This window comes from Mobula hypostoma, chromosome 1, assembly GCF_963921235.1.
Source record: "Mobula hypostoma chromosome 1, sMobHyp1.1, whole genome shotgun sequence".
NCBI classification, from domain to species: Eukaryota; Metazoa; Chordata; class Chondrichthyes; order Myliobatiformes; family Myliobatidae; genus Mobula; species Mobula hypostoma.
The window spans coordinates 2,636,060-2,651,588 of NC_086097.1; the positions used below are offsets into that span (position 1 = coordinate 2,636,060).

General features: G+C 43.6%; 1 protein-coding gene across 2 annotated transcripts in view; it reads right to left on the minus strand.

Moving 5' to 3' along the window:
• btbd7 (BTB (POZ) domain containing 7) overlaps positions 1-15,529 on the minus strand; it is a 116,221-nt gene that overhangs the window by 3,734 nt on the left and 96,958 nt on the right. For both annotated transcript variants that reach the window (XM_063043214.1, XM_063043224.1), the window contains 4 exons: positions 15,024-15,167; positions 6,078-6,264; positions 4,439-4,617; positions 2,532-2,915 (listed from right to left, as the gene is read on the minus strand). In XM_063043214.1, the coding sequence (XP_062899284.1) occupies positions 2,532-2,915; positions 4,439-4,617; positions 6,078-6,264; positions 15,024-15,167 (894 nt within the window). The remainder of the gene's footprint in view (positions 1-2,531; positions 2,916-4,438; positions 4,618-6,077; positions 6,265-15,023; positions 15,168-15,529) is intronic.

The following is a 15,529-nucleotide window of genomic DNA, read 5'->3' on the forward strand; positions in this document are numbered from 1 at the left end:
CTAATACTTAATCAACAAATTAGAAAATGTTAATGTTGAATGTGGGAGGAATAGACATTTGATAACATTGGCCAAAGATGGATATGCAGAGTTGAGTCATGGATTAACCACGTAATCGAAACCATGTAACCATGAGGTCGAAATAGAACAGGCTTGTGTGCTGGACAATGTGGAGATTAAAGGATGAGTGTTGGATCTTCTGAAACAGATCAAGATTGATAAGTCCCCAGGGCCAGACGTGATATACCCCAGGTTGCTGTGGGAAGTGAGAGAAGAGATCGCTGGAGCAGTAGCTGTGATCTTTGAATCTTCTTTGACTGCAGGGGAGGTACCGGAAGATTGGAGAATGGCAAATGTAGTTCCCTTGTTTAAAAAAGCTAATAGGGAGAATCCTGGGAACTATAGACCGGTGAGTCTTACGTTGGTGGTCTGCAAACTATTGGAAAGGATTCTTAAGAATAGGATCTATGAGCGCTTGGAGAGGTACAGTCTACTCAAGGATAGTCAACATGGCTTTGTGAAGGGAAGGTCGTGCCTCACAAACCTGAGTTTTTTGAAGAGGTACCAAAAGAAATTGATGAGGGTAGGGCAGTAGATGTGGTCTACGTGGATTTCAGCAAGGCATTTGACAAGGTCCCCCACAAGAGACTCATCCAGAAAGTCCTGAGGCATGTAATCAGTGGTACCTTGGCTGTTTGGATAAAAAATTGGCTTAAAGGAAGAAAGCAGAGGATAGTAGTGGAAGGAAAGTATTCTGCCTGGAGGTCGGTGACTAGTGGAGTGCTGCAAGGATCTGTTCTGGGACCCCCTGCTCTTTGTGATTTCTATAAATGACCTGGGTGGAGAGGCAGAAGGATGGGTGAGTAAGTTTGCAGATGACATGAAGATTGAAGGAGTTGTGGATGGAGCTGTAGGTTGTCGAAGGTTACAAGAGGATATGGACAGGATGCAAAGTTGGGCAGAAAAGTGGCAGATGGAGTTCAATCCAGATAAGTGTGAGGTGATGTATTTTGGAAGGACAAACCAGAAGGCTGAGTACAGGGTTAATGGTCAGTTACCTAAGCGTGTGGATGAACAGAGGGACCTTGGGGTTCAAGTTCATACATCCCTCAGGGTCGCTGCACAGGTTGATAGGATAGTTAAGAAGGCCCAGGGATGCTAGGCTTCATTAATAGGGGGATTGAGTTCAAGAGTAGAGGGGTCATGTTGCAACTCTACAAATCTCTGGTGAGACCACAATTAGAGTATTGTGTTCAGTTCTGGTCACCTCATTATAGGAAGGATGTGGAAGCTATGGAGAGGGGCAGGGGAGATTTACCAGGATGTTGCCTGGATTGGAAAACAAATCTTATGAGGCAAGGTTAGCAGAGCTGGGACTTTTCTCTTTGGAGCGTAGAAGGATGAGAAGGGACTTGACAGAGGTCTACAAGATTATGAGAGGCATAGATAGGGTGGATAGTCAGTACCTGTTTCCCAGGGCACGAATAACAAACACCAGCGGGCATATGTACAAAGTTAAAGGAGGGAAGTTTAGGGGAGGCATCAGGGGTAAGTTTTTTTTACACAGAGGGTTGTGGGTGCCTGGAATGACTTGCCAGGGATGGTGGTGGAGGCTAAGACATTTTAAGAGCCTCTTGGACAGGCACATGGATGAAAGAAAAATAGAGGGTTACAGGGTAGTGTGGGTTTAGTATGTTTTTTTAAGGCATATATGGGTCGGCACAACATCGAGGGCTGAAAGACCTGTACTGTGCTGTAGTATTCTAGTGTCTAGTAATCACTGAATACCTTAAGGGGCCAAATAACCTACTTCCATTCTTAAGATCCAATGACAGCCCATGCAGAAGTCAGTAAAGCAGATTTAAAATACTATAGAGCTTGAGAAATCAGGAGAATTAGTATAGGATGTGATGCATTGAGATCTCCTATGGCGATAGGTCTTTATTCTTCAAGGTTCAAAAAGTTCAAAGTTCCAAGTACATTTATAGATGTATATTATATGCAACCTTGAGATTCATCTTTTTGCAAAAAGCCATAAAACAAAGAAACACAATAGAATCCACAAAAAAACTGTCAAATGTCAATAAAAGGACAAACTCTGCAACCAATAAAAAATAAAACAAACAGTACACAGAATATTAACTGCAGAGTCTCCAGAAGTTACTCCACGGCTGTGGAGCCAGTTCACCGCTGAGACGAGTGAAGCCAGCCCAGGAGCCCGGCGGCTGCAGAGCAACACCACTCTCAAAGCTGGCCGTGTGGGATATCAAGAATTTTGCATCTCCCGCAGACAACAGTAGGGAGACGAGAGGGAATCTTGTCAAACTCAGGCAGACAAGATAGAGTCAGGTGGGAGATCTTGGCTGACATGGAAAACTGAGCAGAACACCAGATACTTAGAAATAAAATAGTTAATATAACATTTTAAGCCCCGTCAATCACCAATGAGGCCACATGATTCAGAAAGGCACGTGGATATTTTGTTTCCAAATTCATTACCACTAATCTGACATTTAGAAGTCAAAACTTACCCCTATATCTGTTTGCATCTGGACCAGTCTGGCAGAATTGGTGCAGTTGGGAGGCATTTGTTTACCACCAGATGTATAAATAGGTCTGGTGGTCAGTCCAGAATAATGTAAAGAACGATTACACGGGTAGGATAAGGATCGGGATGACAGCTGACCAGGCAGCCTCTGCTTCCCATCGGTTTTGTGCTTCTCATGCGTCAGCGCTGTCGGTGGGTGATACGGTGGTGGAGGTGGTGGCAAAGGTGGGCGGAAAGCTGCAAAGGGCTCAATGTCACCACGTTGTCCAGCTGGTGAACTGTTCATCCTGCAGTGAGCATGCTGACGAACAGCTAGCACTGGACTCTCATCACCAAACCGCTCATGAGGAAAGAACTTAAGAGGATTCTGTGGAAAGCAATAGATAATCATTAGATTAGCAGAGCTACATTCCTTAGCCCAAGTCAATTGTCCCTGAAGTTTTCACATATCTTAATAATTCAAATATTTTAAGTCAGCTGGCTTGTGAACAGGAAGAAAGGATTTTGAACTGTGGGTTACTCATGTCCGTTGGAGGGTGCAGAAGAGGTTTACCAGATGTTGCCTGGTTTAGAGGCCATGGGCTATAACGAGAAGCTGGTCAAACTTGGGTTGTTTTCTCTGGAGCGGTGGAGGCTGAGGGGAAATCTGATGAAGGTTTATAAGATTATGAGGGGCATAGATAGAATAGACAGAATATTTTTCCCAGGGTTGAGATGTCTAATACCAGAGGACATGCATTTAAGGTGAGGTGGGGTATTTCAAAGGAGATATGAATTTTAAAAAATTATTATTACTATTATTTTAGTTATTTATTTATTTTTACACAGAGAGCGGAATGCACTGCCTGGGGTGGTGGTAGATGCAGCTACATTAGGCACTTTTAAGAGATGGACATGGTGGAGGATTACAAATACCTGGGGATACGAATTGACAATAAACTGGACTGGTCAAAGAACACTGAGGCTGTCTACAAGAAGGGCCAGAGCCGTCTCTATTTCCTGAGGAGACTGAGGTCCTTTAACATCTGCCAGATGATGCTGAGGATGTTCTACGAGTCTGTGGTGGCCAGTGCTATCATGTTTGCTGTTGTGTGCTGGGGCAGCAGGCTGAGGGTAGCAGACACCAACAGAATCAACAAACTCATTCGTAAGGCTAGTGATGTTGTGGGGATGGAACTGGACTCTCTCACGGTGGTGTCTGAAAAGAGGATGCTGTCTAAGTTGCATGCCATCTTGGACAATGTCTCCCATCCACTACATAATGGACTGGTTGGGCACAGGAGTACATTCAGCCAGAAACTCATTCCACCAAGATGCAGCACTGAGTGTCATAGGAAGTCATTCCTGCCTGTGGCCATCAAACTTTACAATTCCTCCCTTGGAGGGTCAGACACCCTGAGCCAATAGGCTGGTCCTGGACTTATTTCATAATTTACTGGCATAATTTACATATTACAATTTAACTATTCATGGTTCTATTACTATTTATTATTTATGGAGCAACTGTAATGAAAACCAATTTCCCCCGGGATCAATAAAGTATGACTATGACTATGACTAAGGGATGTTTAGATAGGCAGGTGAAAGTGAAGAAAACGGAGGGACATGGACGTCATGTAGGCAGAACTCAACCACTTGATTATTAATTTATTTGGGTCAGCACGACATTGTGGGATAAAGGGCCTGATGCTGTGCTGTACTGTTCTAAGTTCTATGAAGCTGCATCATTTCCCAAGTAGTTTAAAAAATGGTGATTAACAAGCTAATTGTAGCAAACCTCTTTGCCCAATACTGCAGCTAAAGATATCAATATTTATGAAAACTCATTTGCAATTATTCTGATCGTTTAGGCTGGTCAATGTCATAATGTTACAGACACATTTCCCATACCTGAAGCAGTTCAACAGCAGCATCTGGGAGGTTAAATTCTCTCAGCACCCGGATCTGAATTTCGTAGCTTACAGTTGCTCCTTCCCCACAGTTCAACGCGTATGCTCGCTGCACCTGATCCGTATGTCTAAGTTCCTGAAGGCGCCTGATCATATCTTTTACCATTTTCAAGGGGGGGACTGAAAAGTAATATTTATTTAGTAACGCTTTTGCACAAGTAACTGCATTTGAACTCATTTATATTGGGAGGAAAACACAAGACAGAGGAGTAAAACGAGGCCATTCCGCACATCAATCCTACTCTGCCTCTGTTGACTTACTATCCATTAAGTGGTAACTTTTAGTGATTTATTGTAATATGGGTGAGATTCTAACTAAAAAGTAATACATACAAAATGCTGGAGGAACTCAGCAGGTCACAAAGCAATTATGGAGGAGAAAGGAGAGTCAACATTTTGGTCTGCGACCCTGGACCAGGACTAACTGAGGTGGTAATTTTTAATGTATTAGTCTGACCAGTGGAGTGATAACAGGCCATGTAGCTGTTTAAGTAGTCAGGTTTATAGCAGTTACTTTCTTTGGGTGGGCGGGGGGGGGGGAGGAGGGGAAGAATTTCTGTTGCTCCCTCACTTCCAGGGAATTTAACTCCCATTATCCTCTGTCCACTAGCTGAATAACAGTAATGGATTTAATCGTACTGCCTTGTAGTCCAAATCAACATGTAATGCAATCCCTACAAATCAAGAACACAAGAAACTATAACAAAACACAGTCATATCTAAGTAGAGTGGAACGACGCTCTTTAAGAGAAAAGCAATCTGAGAAAGGCAATGAATTAGCCCTCCAGAGCTAACAGGTACAAGTGTTATCATGAGAGAGCAGCCACACCCCGGTACGCTGCCTCGATGGGCAAGCTAAACCAGGTGAGAGTAGCCAGCGGGCCTCGTACCAGGTGAGATAGGGTCACGCCTGCCCTGGCATGTGCAGTCAGCACCAGTGGACTGGAGATGTACCGTGAGATCCAATGGCCAAGGCGGCAGTTCTGCAACACTCCATGGAGAACGAAGTGCTTGACATGGGACAGAAGTAGTTGTGGTCATGCACTGCAACCTGGAGCCCGGATGTGATGACTTACTAGCACATGACCCAGACCTCAGAAGCCCAGAGAGCAGAGCTGCCCTGTGCAATGGCTTGTACACTTCAAAAATTCTCCTGCACAGCTCTCCTATCTCTGTTGGATACAATGTCAAGAGACCTGTCCAGGACAACCAACAGGTTATCAGGGCTCAACATCTGAGCACAACTTTTTAATGGTATAAACGGAAGGCAGTGAGTGACCCCTCCATTGTGGAAACCATTCCAAAATTCCCCAGCTGAAGTGCAACCATTTACGTGATTTGAGGGGGTGGTATGAGGCAGAGAGGTGGGACAAAGATCATGGGTGAGGGTGTGAGGGTGAAAGGTGAAACATTTAAGGGGAATCTGGGAAGGTTATGGTCCAGGTGCAGGTCAATGGGACTAGGCAGACTCACAGTTCGGCATGGACTAGATGGCACCTGTTTCTGTGCTGTAGCTCTCCATAATGCCAAATACAGAACTGGGAATGAATAGCTAATTTCAGCACTGGAATAATACTTACCAGGAATTTCATTGGCAATGATTGAAGGAGGGTTAGATGGTGCGCCTATCGGCTGGTGATTCATTAAGTGACAGCATTGTGGAACAGCACTATTCACCATGTATAGTGTGTCTGGTACATTGGACATACGGACCATTCGCAGCCGGACAAGATCTGTCTGCTCCACCATCATCTCGTCCAATACAGTCTGCAAACAGAAATCAACACACACAGGAGCTGCAATTACATAACAGCTTGAAAGAAGAAATGTTACTTCTTACAACTACTAGAAATTGTTAAGCTTGTTAGAATCAAAGATGAGTTCTAACAATTAAACTACTTCATTGCCAGCTCCATATGGTCACTACCTCCCCGTCATTGAGGACATCTTCAAAAGGCAATGCCTCAAATAGGATTCAGCACTTATGAGCTAAAATCAGATTATCGGTATTACAGTGGAGTAAGGGGAATTACAGAGGCTTGAAAGAGGAGTTGGCCGGAACTAATTGGAAAAGAACACAGGCAGGGATGACAGCAGAGCAGCAATGGCTGGAATTTCCTGAAGCAATTTGGAAAGCACAGGATATCTACATCCCAAAGAGAACGGAGTATTCTAAAGGAAAGATGACACAAACCGCCAACATAAAAGCCAAAGAGAAGGCATATAATGGAGTAAAAATTAATGGGAAATTAGAGGATTGGGAAACTTTTATAAACCAACAGAAGGCAACTAAAAAAGTAATTAAAAAGGTAAAGATGGAATATGAAAGTAAGGTAGCCAATAATATTAAACAGGATACCAAAAGTGTCTTCAGATACATAAAGTGTAAAAGAGAGGAGAGAGTGGATATTGGACTGCTGGAAAACAATGCTAGAGGGGTTGTAATGGAGGACAACAAAAACACTGACAAACTGGATAAGTACTTTCATTAGTCTTCACTGTGGAAGACACTAGCAGTACGGTGGAAGTTCCAGGTGTCAGGGAGCATGAAGTGTGCGAAGTTACCTTAATTAGAGAGATGAGGAAGAACTTTTTTGCCACAGGCAGCTGTGGAGGTCAAGTGGTCAGGGCATAAAGGGATTTGGGGAGAAGGCAGGAAACAAGAGCTGAGTGGAAAATTGGATCAGCCATGATGAAATGGCAGAGCAGACTCGATGGGCTAAATAGCCTAATTCTGCTCCTATATCTTATGGTCTTATTAAGGCCTCCATCACTCAGGACTGCCCGTTTTCATTGCTACCATCAAGGAGGAGATACATGAGCCTGAAGACACATACTCAATGCTTCAAGAACAGCTTCTTACCCTCTGCCCTCAGATTTCTGAATGGATAGTGAACCCACAAACACGAACTCATTTGTTTTTCTCTCTCTTTTTGCAATACTTAATTTAAATTTTAAAAATATATTTCTTATTGCAATTTATAGCTTTTTATGATTATGTATTTCATTGCACATTGAACAGCACCGAATCAGAGAGACTGTAAGCCTGAGAAGCCAGGGTTCATTCCGTTTCACCGACTGAGGAGAAAAGGCAGCGACTCGTGGCAATTGGGAGCTTTGTGCAGCAGTTAACCAGCGTTCGGGATTGATTGGCAAAAACAAATTAAAATGAGGCATCAGCGAGTGGAGCAACCATTGTTGGAGCGGACAGAGATAGAGTGGGGATTTTGTGGCTTTAACTCTTCAAGACTTCCACAAGGAGAGGCTTTAGTGAGAGAAGGCAAAAAAGCTGTAGGCAGAAATTCACCCACAATTTATTGGTCTTCCTTCATCACATTTGCTCAGTTAGAACAATAGGGATGCCAGCCAGATAGTTGAATGCTCCTCTTACGGGATGTGGGAAGTCAGGGAGATGTGGGAATGCCCTTGATAACTACAGCTTCTAGCAGTCCACACAATGGAGTCAGAGCTGAAACTGGATGAACTCTGGATCAGTCACAGATAGCACATATAGAGAGGCAGTTACACCCCAGGTGCAGGACACAGGAAACTCGGTGTCACAGCTAGCACATATAGAGAGGTAGTTACACCCCAGGTGCAGGACACAGGAAACTCGGTGTCACAGATAGCACATATAGAGAGGTAGTTACACCCCAGGTGCAGGACACAGGAAACTCAGTGTCACAGATAGCACATGTAGAGAGGTAGTTACGCCCCAGGTGCAGGACACAGGAAACTCGGTGTCATAGATAGCACATGTAGAGAGGTAGTTACGCCCCAGGTGCAGGACACAGGAAACTCGGTGTCACAGATAGCACATGTAGAGAGGTAGTTACGCCCCAGGTGCAGGACACAGGAAACTCGGTCTCACAGATAGCACATGTAGAGAGGTAGTTACGCCCCAGGTGCAGGACACAGGAAACTCGGTGTCACAGATAGCACATGTAGAGAGGTAGTTACGCCCCAGGTGCAGGACACAGGAAACTCGGTGTCACAGATAGCACATGTAGAGAGGTAGTTACGCCCCAGGTGCAGGACACAGGAAACTCGGTGTCACAGATAGCACATGTAGAGAGGTAGTTACGCCCCAGGTGCAGGACACAGGAAACTCGGTGTCACAGATAGCACATGTAGAGAGGTAGTTACGCCCCAGGTGCAGGACACAGGAAACTCGGTGTCACAGATAGCACATGTAGAGAGGTAGTTACACCCCAGGTGCAGGACACAGGAAGCTCGGTGTTAGTCAGGAAGGGGAAAGGGTTTAAACAGTCAGTGCAGAGTAGCCTGTGGCCATCTCCCTCAACAACAGGTATATCACTTTGGATGCTGTGGTGGGGGCTGAGCTAACAGAGGAAGGTCACATTAGTCAGCTCTCTGGCACTGTGTCTGAATCTGCAGCTCAGAAGGGAAAGGGAGAAGAGGTAATCTGTGGTGATAGGGGATTCATTAGTTAGGGAAGTTCTGTGGGCAAGAACAAGATTCCCGAATGGTATGCTGCCTTCCGGGTGCCAGGGTCAGGGACATCTCAGATTGGGTCCTCAGCATTCTTAAGTGGGAGGATTAAGGACCAGAGGTTGTGGCCCATGCAGGCACCAATGACATAGGTAGGACGAGTGAGGAGGTTCTGCAAAAAGTACGGCAGTTAGGTGCCAAATTAAATGGCAGGACCAGGGATGTGACCTCAAGATTCCTAACTGTGCTACATGCTAGTGAGGCCAGACCTAGGAAGATTATACAGTTTAATTCATGGCTAAGGAGTTGGTGTAGGAGGGAGGGCATAAGATTTTTGGATCATTGGGCTCTCTTCCAGGGAAGGTGGGACCTGTACCGAGGAGAAGATTTGCACCTGAATTGGAAGGGAACTAATATCCAAGCAGGAAGGTTTACTAGTGCTGCACGGTGGGGTTTAGAGCTGCAGGGAGATGGAAACCACAGTGGCAGAACAGTTAGTGAAGAAGTTGTGGAGATATGTATTGTTAAGACTTCAGACAAAGTCAAGAACCAAAAGGGTGAGCATGGTGCGACTAATGCCCTGAACTGCATATACTTCCATGCAAATAGTATCATGGGAAAAACGGATGAGCTCAGGCTGGATCAACACATGGAATTATATTGTAGCCAAGGTGAGACTTGGTTGCAGGAGGGGCAGGACTGGCAGCTCAATATTCTGAGGTTCTGTTGTTTTGGATGCGACAGAGTAGGAAGAATTAAAGGAGAAGGGGTGGCATTACTAGTCAGCAAAATGTCACGGCAGTGTTCCATCAGAAGACTGGAGAACTTGTCTAGTGAGGTGTTGAGTGGAACTGAGAAGTACGGAAAGTATGACCACATTAATGGGGCTATATTCCAGACCACCCAACGATCTGAGGCACATTACCTACATTACATTTACATTACTTCCAAAGTAAATTTTCAGATATCTCGACAGTTTCAAGAAACATAAGGTTGCTATAGTGGGTGATTTTAACTTTCCACATATTGACTGGGAATTGCATACTGTAAAATGTCTAAATGGGATAGAGTTTGTCCAATGTATCCAGGAAATTTTACTTCATCAGTATGCAGAAGCCCCAATGAGAGAGAGTGCAATATTTGATCTTCTATCTGGGAATGAAACAGGGCAGGAGACAAAGTGTAGGGGAACACTTTGCATCTAGTGATCACAACGCCAGTAGTTTCAATGTAAGTATGCAAAGAGATAGGTCTGGTCTGTGGGTTGAGATCCTAAACTGGAGAGGGCTTATTTGGATGGCAAGTGTGGACTGGGACAGGCTGTTTTCTGGCAAAGGTGTACTTGGTAAGTAGGAGGCCTTCAAATACAAAATTTTGGGAGTACAAAGCTTGTATGTGCCTGTCAGAATAAAAGGTAAAGCTAACAAGTACAGGGAATCTTGTTTTTCTAAGGGCATTGAGGCCCTGGTTCAGAGACAAAAGGAGGTGCATAGCAGGTATAAGCAGGTAGGAACAAATGAGGAGCTTATGGAAGACAAGACGTGCAAGAGAACACTTCAGTGCAGAAATTGCTGGGGCCTTAGCAGAGATATTTAAAACATCCTTAGCGACAGGAGAGGTACCAGGGGATTGGAGGGTAGCCAAAGTTGTTCTGCTGTTTAATAAAGGCTCTAAGTATAAACAAGGAAATTATAGGCCAATGAACCTGATATCAGCTGTGAGAAAGTTACTGGAAGGTATTCAGAGGGACCGGACCTATAAGTATTTGGATAGACAGGGACTGATTAAGTCAACATGGCTTCGTCTGTGGTAGGTCATATCTAACCAATTTTATAAAGTTTTCTGAGGAAGTTACATGGAAAATTGATGGATGTTGTCTACATGGACTTCAGTAAGGCATCTGACAAGGTTCCACATGGGAGGCTTGCCAAGAAGGTTCAGCTGCTTGACATTCAAGATGAGGTAGTAAACTGGATTAGACATTTGCTTTGTGGAAGAAGCCAAAGAATGGTAGCAGACGGTTGCCTAGATCCCAGAAGAAAATCCAAGAACTTCCAAAGTAATGTAAATGTACTGGAAAAATTATCAAGATTTAATTTCTTATTGACATTAAATTGAAAGCCATGCATGTAGAAACTCCGCCATGGACGGTCCCCAGCCTAGCTATGAAAGGAGGAGGATTGGGCATAGGGTTAGCAACCCCATCCTGTAAAGACCCAGAGCTACAAAAACATCATTGGAAGCTCCAAAGACCTTGTTCCTGGGAGAGGAAGAATCTGCAATGGGCTACATGTGGAGACAACGTGAAAGCCTGGCCCAGGACGCAGGACTCTGGCATGCTGCAGTCGGCAGCCTATACCCCATGCAGAATGATGATAGAAACTAAATGAAACTTTATAACTTTAGACTGAACGTGCCTGGATGCAAGGTACCAAACCTGACATAATATCCAGGACTTGAATATTAGTTAGCATTTGTACTAAACTGAAAAATGCTAGTATTTTAAACAGTGACTATTACTTTAAGTATACACCCAACTCGGGTGCAAATGTTTAATGTAGTTTACTAATCTTTCCTTTTTCAGCATCATAAATACAGTGGATTCTGGTTAATTGAGCCATCAGTTAACCTAGGCAGCCACTTATTTGGATAACTCTTATAAAGAACAAAAACTAATTGAGAAAATAGCTGAGATTCCATTTGCTTATTTGGAACACTATGCTGCTTACTTGGGACAGGAACCTGTTGCAGAACAGTTTTTAACTAGCATCAGTCACGAGCACTTGTGTGGTCATTAGACACCACACTGTGCATAGAATGAACAGTTTTTAAACAGAGTCTATTATGCGTGCTTGTGTTGTTATCCATTTGGGCCAATGGACGCCGATTCAAAAAGCAGTGATTTTTGATATTTGTTTATAAGGCAGTTCACTTTCTGCATTAGGTGTCTGAACTGATTTTGTTCATTTACAGTCAAAAGAATATGCTTGTGTATGCTATATGAATTCCTCTGTCAAGAACTATTAGGAACATAAACAGTTTTATAGTACTGTAGTAGTACTGGTCGTGTTCTGCATTTTAGACGGTAAGACATAGGAGCAGAATTAGGCCGTTTGGCCCATCGAGCCTGCTCCATCATTCAATCATGGCTGATCCTTTTCTCCCCTCCTCAGCCCCACTGCCCGTAACCTTTGATGCCGTGTCCAATCAAGAACCTATCAAGCTCTGCCTTAAATACACCCAATGACCTGGCCACCACAATTGTTGTGGTAACAAATTCCACAAATTCATCACCCTCTGCTAAAGAAGTTTCTCCACATCTGTGTTTTAAATAGATGCCCCTCTATCCTGAGGCCGTGCTATCTTGTCCCCCACATGGGAAGCATCCTTTTTATTCAAACACATAATTTGTTACTCAGTTAAATGGCCGTTTGTCAATATATATATATATATGAAAACTGATGCAAAAAAAAAACTGCTACAGATTTCCCCTGCCATCCGAAGGTAAAGCGTTCCTATGAAATGGTTCGTAAGCCGGAATGTCGTAAAGTAAAAGAAGCAATTACCATTTATTTATATGGGAAAAATTTGTGAGTGTTCGCAGAACCAAAAAATAACCTACCAAATCATGCCAAATAACACATAAAACCTAAAATAACAGTAACATATAGTAAAAGCAGGATTGATATGATAAATACACAGCCTATATAAAGTAGAAATATTTCTCTACAATCATTGCCGCACTGTCCACCGTAGCGAAAATCTCACGCAAATGCTCTCAGCAGAAACTCTCTCCAGTAACCTTTAAGCTATGAAGCTGCCAAATCATACCAAATAACATGTGAAAATACACAGCCTATATAAAATACAAATAATGTATGTACAGTGTAGTATCACTTACCGGAATCGGGAAGACAGCGCTGAGCACAATGATGATGGTGTGTTAGGCTGAGTCGTCGGAGGCTGGGGTGGTGCAGTGGTCCCCAACCTCCGGGCTGCGGACCGATACTGACCCGTGAAGAATGCAGGGGTGCAGCGGTAGTCTGGAAACACACAGCACATCTTTAAGAAATAAGCCGAAATAAACAAGCTAATTAATTAGGTGCCGCCCAGCATGTAAATGTCAGCAATTGCCTCTGATCTGGTCTGACATTTACCTGCCGGGCGGCACCTAATTAATTAGCTTGTTTATTTTGGCTTTTTTCTTAAAGATGTGCTGGGTGCATCCCGGCTACAGCTGCATTCTTCGCAGCCCGGTATCGGTCCACAGCCTGGATGTTGAGGTGGTGGGACACTGGGGGGGTGTCATCTCATCATCGTCTGTTTCCATCAGGGCAGGCAGGTCATCTTCATGTCTGCCTGTCCCGATATCAGGTCCAGGTTCGTCCTCTGCTGTGGCTGATGTGGAAGGCTTGAAAAACGACAGTATGCTTGACTACTTAGCCTCGCGCATTTTTCTATCATACAGTTCTTTGTAAGCACTCAGACCATCCTGCAAATATGCCCTAAACCTACGTACCCTTTCAAAATTAAAGTCGTACTTTTCTGCAATCATTGCAGCGAAAATCTTACGCAGTTGCTTCACGTTCAGTTCCTGGACAACTTCACTTTCGGTCCGTTTGTTATTACATTTGGTTTCAATTGTTTGTTATTCTTTCCTCTTCCAATTGCATCAGCTCTTCATCTATCAGTTCTTGGTTATGGGATGCCAAAACCTCTTCAACATCATCTTTGTCAACTTCCACAAGCCAAACTCACTTTGTCCTTACTTCATTCACCACGATGGTAATGCTTCATTATGTCTAGTTTTACGCTAAGTGTAACACCCTTACGAGCTCCTTTAGGCTTTTCCGATACCTTAGAACTCATCTTGCAAATGGATGCTCAGAATAAATCAACATAAAGCACAGATGCTCACAGGCACGTGTTTAAGCAATGCCGGCTAGAATGCAGTTCCGGAGGAGGAGCTTGGCTGCTCGGGGTGCGCGCTGCCTTTTCGTAACAGTGAAAACACCTTCTGTTAGCGAAAACAGGTGACTAATGTAGGTCTTTTGTAACAGCGAGGTTTCATAAAGCGAACGTTCGAAAAGCAGGGGACACCTGTATTCCAAAAATTATATTCAAACATTACTTTTATGGATTTGTTTTTTTTTTCTTGTCCAATCCTTTGAGACATTTATTTCATGTTGCCCTTATCAAGATCCTTCAATGTCACAACTGACAGACAGCAAATCTTTTCAAGTTTCTTGTGCATCAAACACTTGGCCAGCAACACTGACTGATATGCCCAGTTACAAGCAGAAATATCAACTTCATTCATCTTCACTTGCTCCACCACTGAACTGTTCCCAGAATCTATGGACTCACTTTCAAGGATTCTTCATCTCATGTTCTCCATATTTATTGCTTATTTATTATTATTTTTCTCTTTTGCATTTGCACAGTGTGTTATCTTTTGCACATTGATTGTTTCTTCATCCTGTTCGTGCAGTATTTCATTGATTCTATTATCATTCTTGAATTTACTGAGTGTGCCCACAAGGCAACAAATCTCAGGCTTGTACATGGTGACATACATGTTCAAATTTACTTATCCAAATTGTCAAACTTAATGTATAAAACTTATTAATAAAGGCATCTGTTAGTCTTGCGAGACCATGGATCTGCGCCTGGAAAGTCTTCACTCTCCAGGGCGCAGGCCTGGGCAAGGTTGTATGGAAGACCAGCAGTCGCCCATGCTGCGAGTCTCCCCTCTCCACGACACCAACGTTGTCCAAGGGAAGCGCATTAGGACCCATACAGCTTGGCACCGGTGTCGTCGCAGGGCAATGTGTGGTTAAGTGCCTTGCTTAAGCATACAACACGTTCCTTCGGCTGGGGCTCGAACTCACGACCTTCAGGTCACTAGTCCAATGCCTTAACCACTTGGCCATGTGCCCACTATTAATAATATACTTATAATAAACCTATTAATAATAACAGTTGATAACTCAGATGTTAAATTGTGAAGTATATTGAATTTAATCCATATTTACATCCAAGCTTGGAACACAATCTACTTTGTACAAAGGTACCTTTGCCTCCTCCACATACGGTGCAAATAATCGAGGTTTCACATAGATCCCAGAATTTTTCTGACGCAGCCAAGCATGAGACTTTCCACCTTCTGCTGTTGGGAGCATATCTGATGGTGGTGTGCTAATCAGTCCTCTCTTCATCTAAATTCAAAGAAATGAAAGTGTTGAATAGTATCATTTTTTCACTAGTTTACAATTCAGTTTCTCACATCTTCTTCACAGGGTTGAAATGTCTAATACTGAAAGACATGCATTTAAGATGAGGGGTGGGTACCTGGAATGTGCTACCATGTGGTGGTAGAGGCAGGTACATTAGGGGCTTTTAAGATTCATTTGGAGAGGCACATGAATGTGAGGAAAATGGAAGGATATGGACATTGTGTAGGCAGAAGGGATTAGTTTAGTTGGCCATTTCATTCCTAACTTAATTGGTTCGACACAACATTGTGGGCCAAAGTGTCTGTTCCTTGCTGTGTTCTGAACTACCAGGATATTATATGACC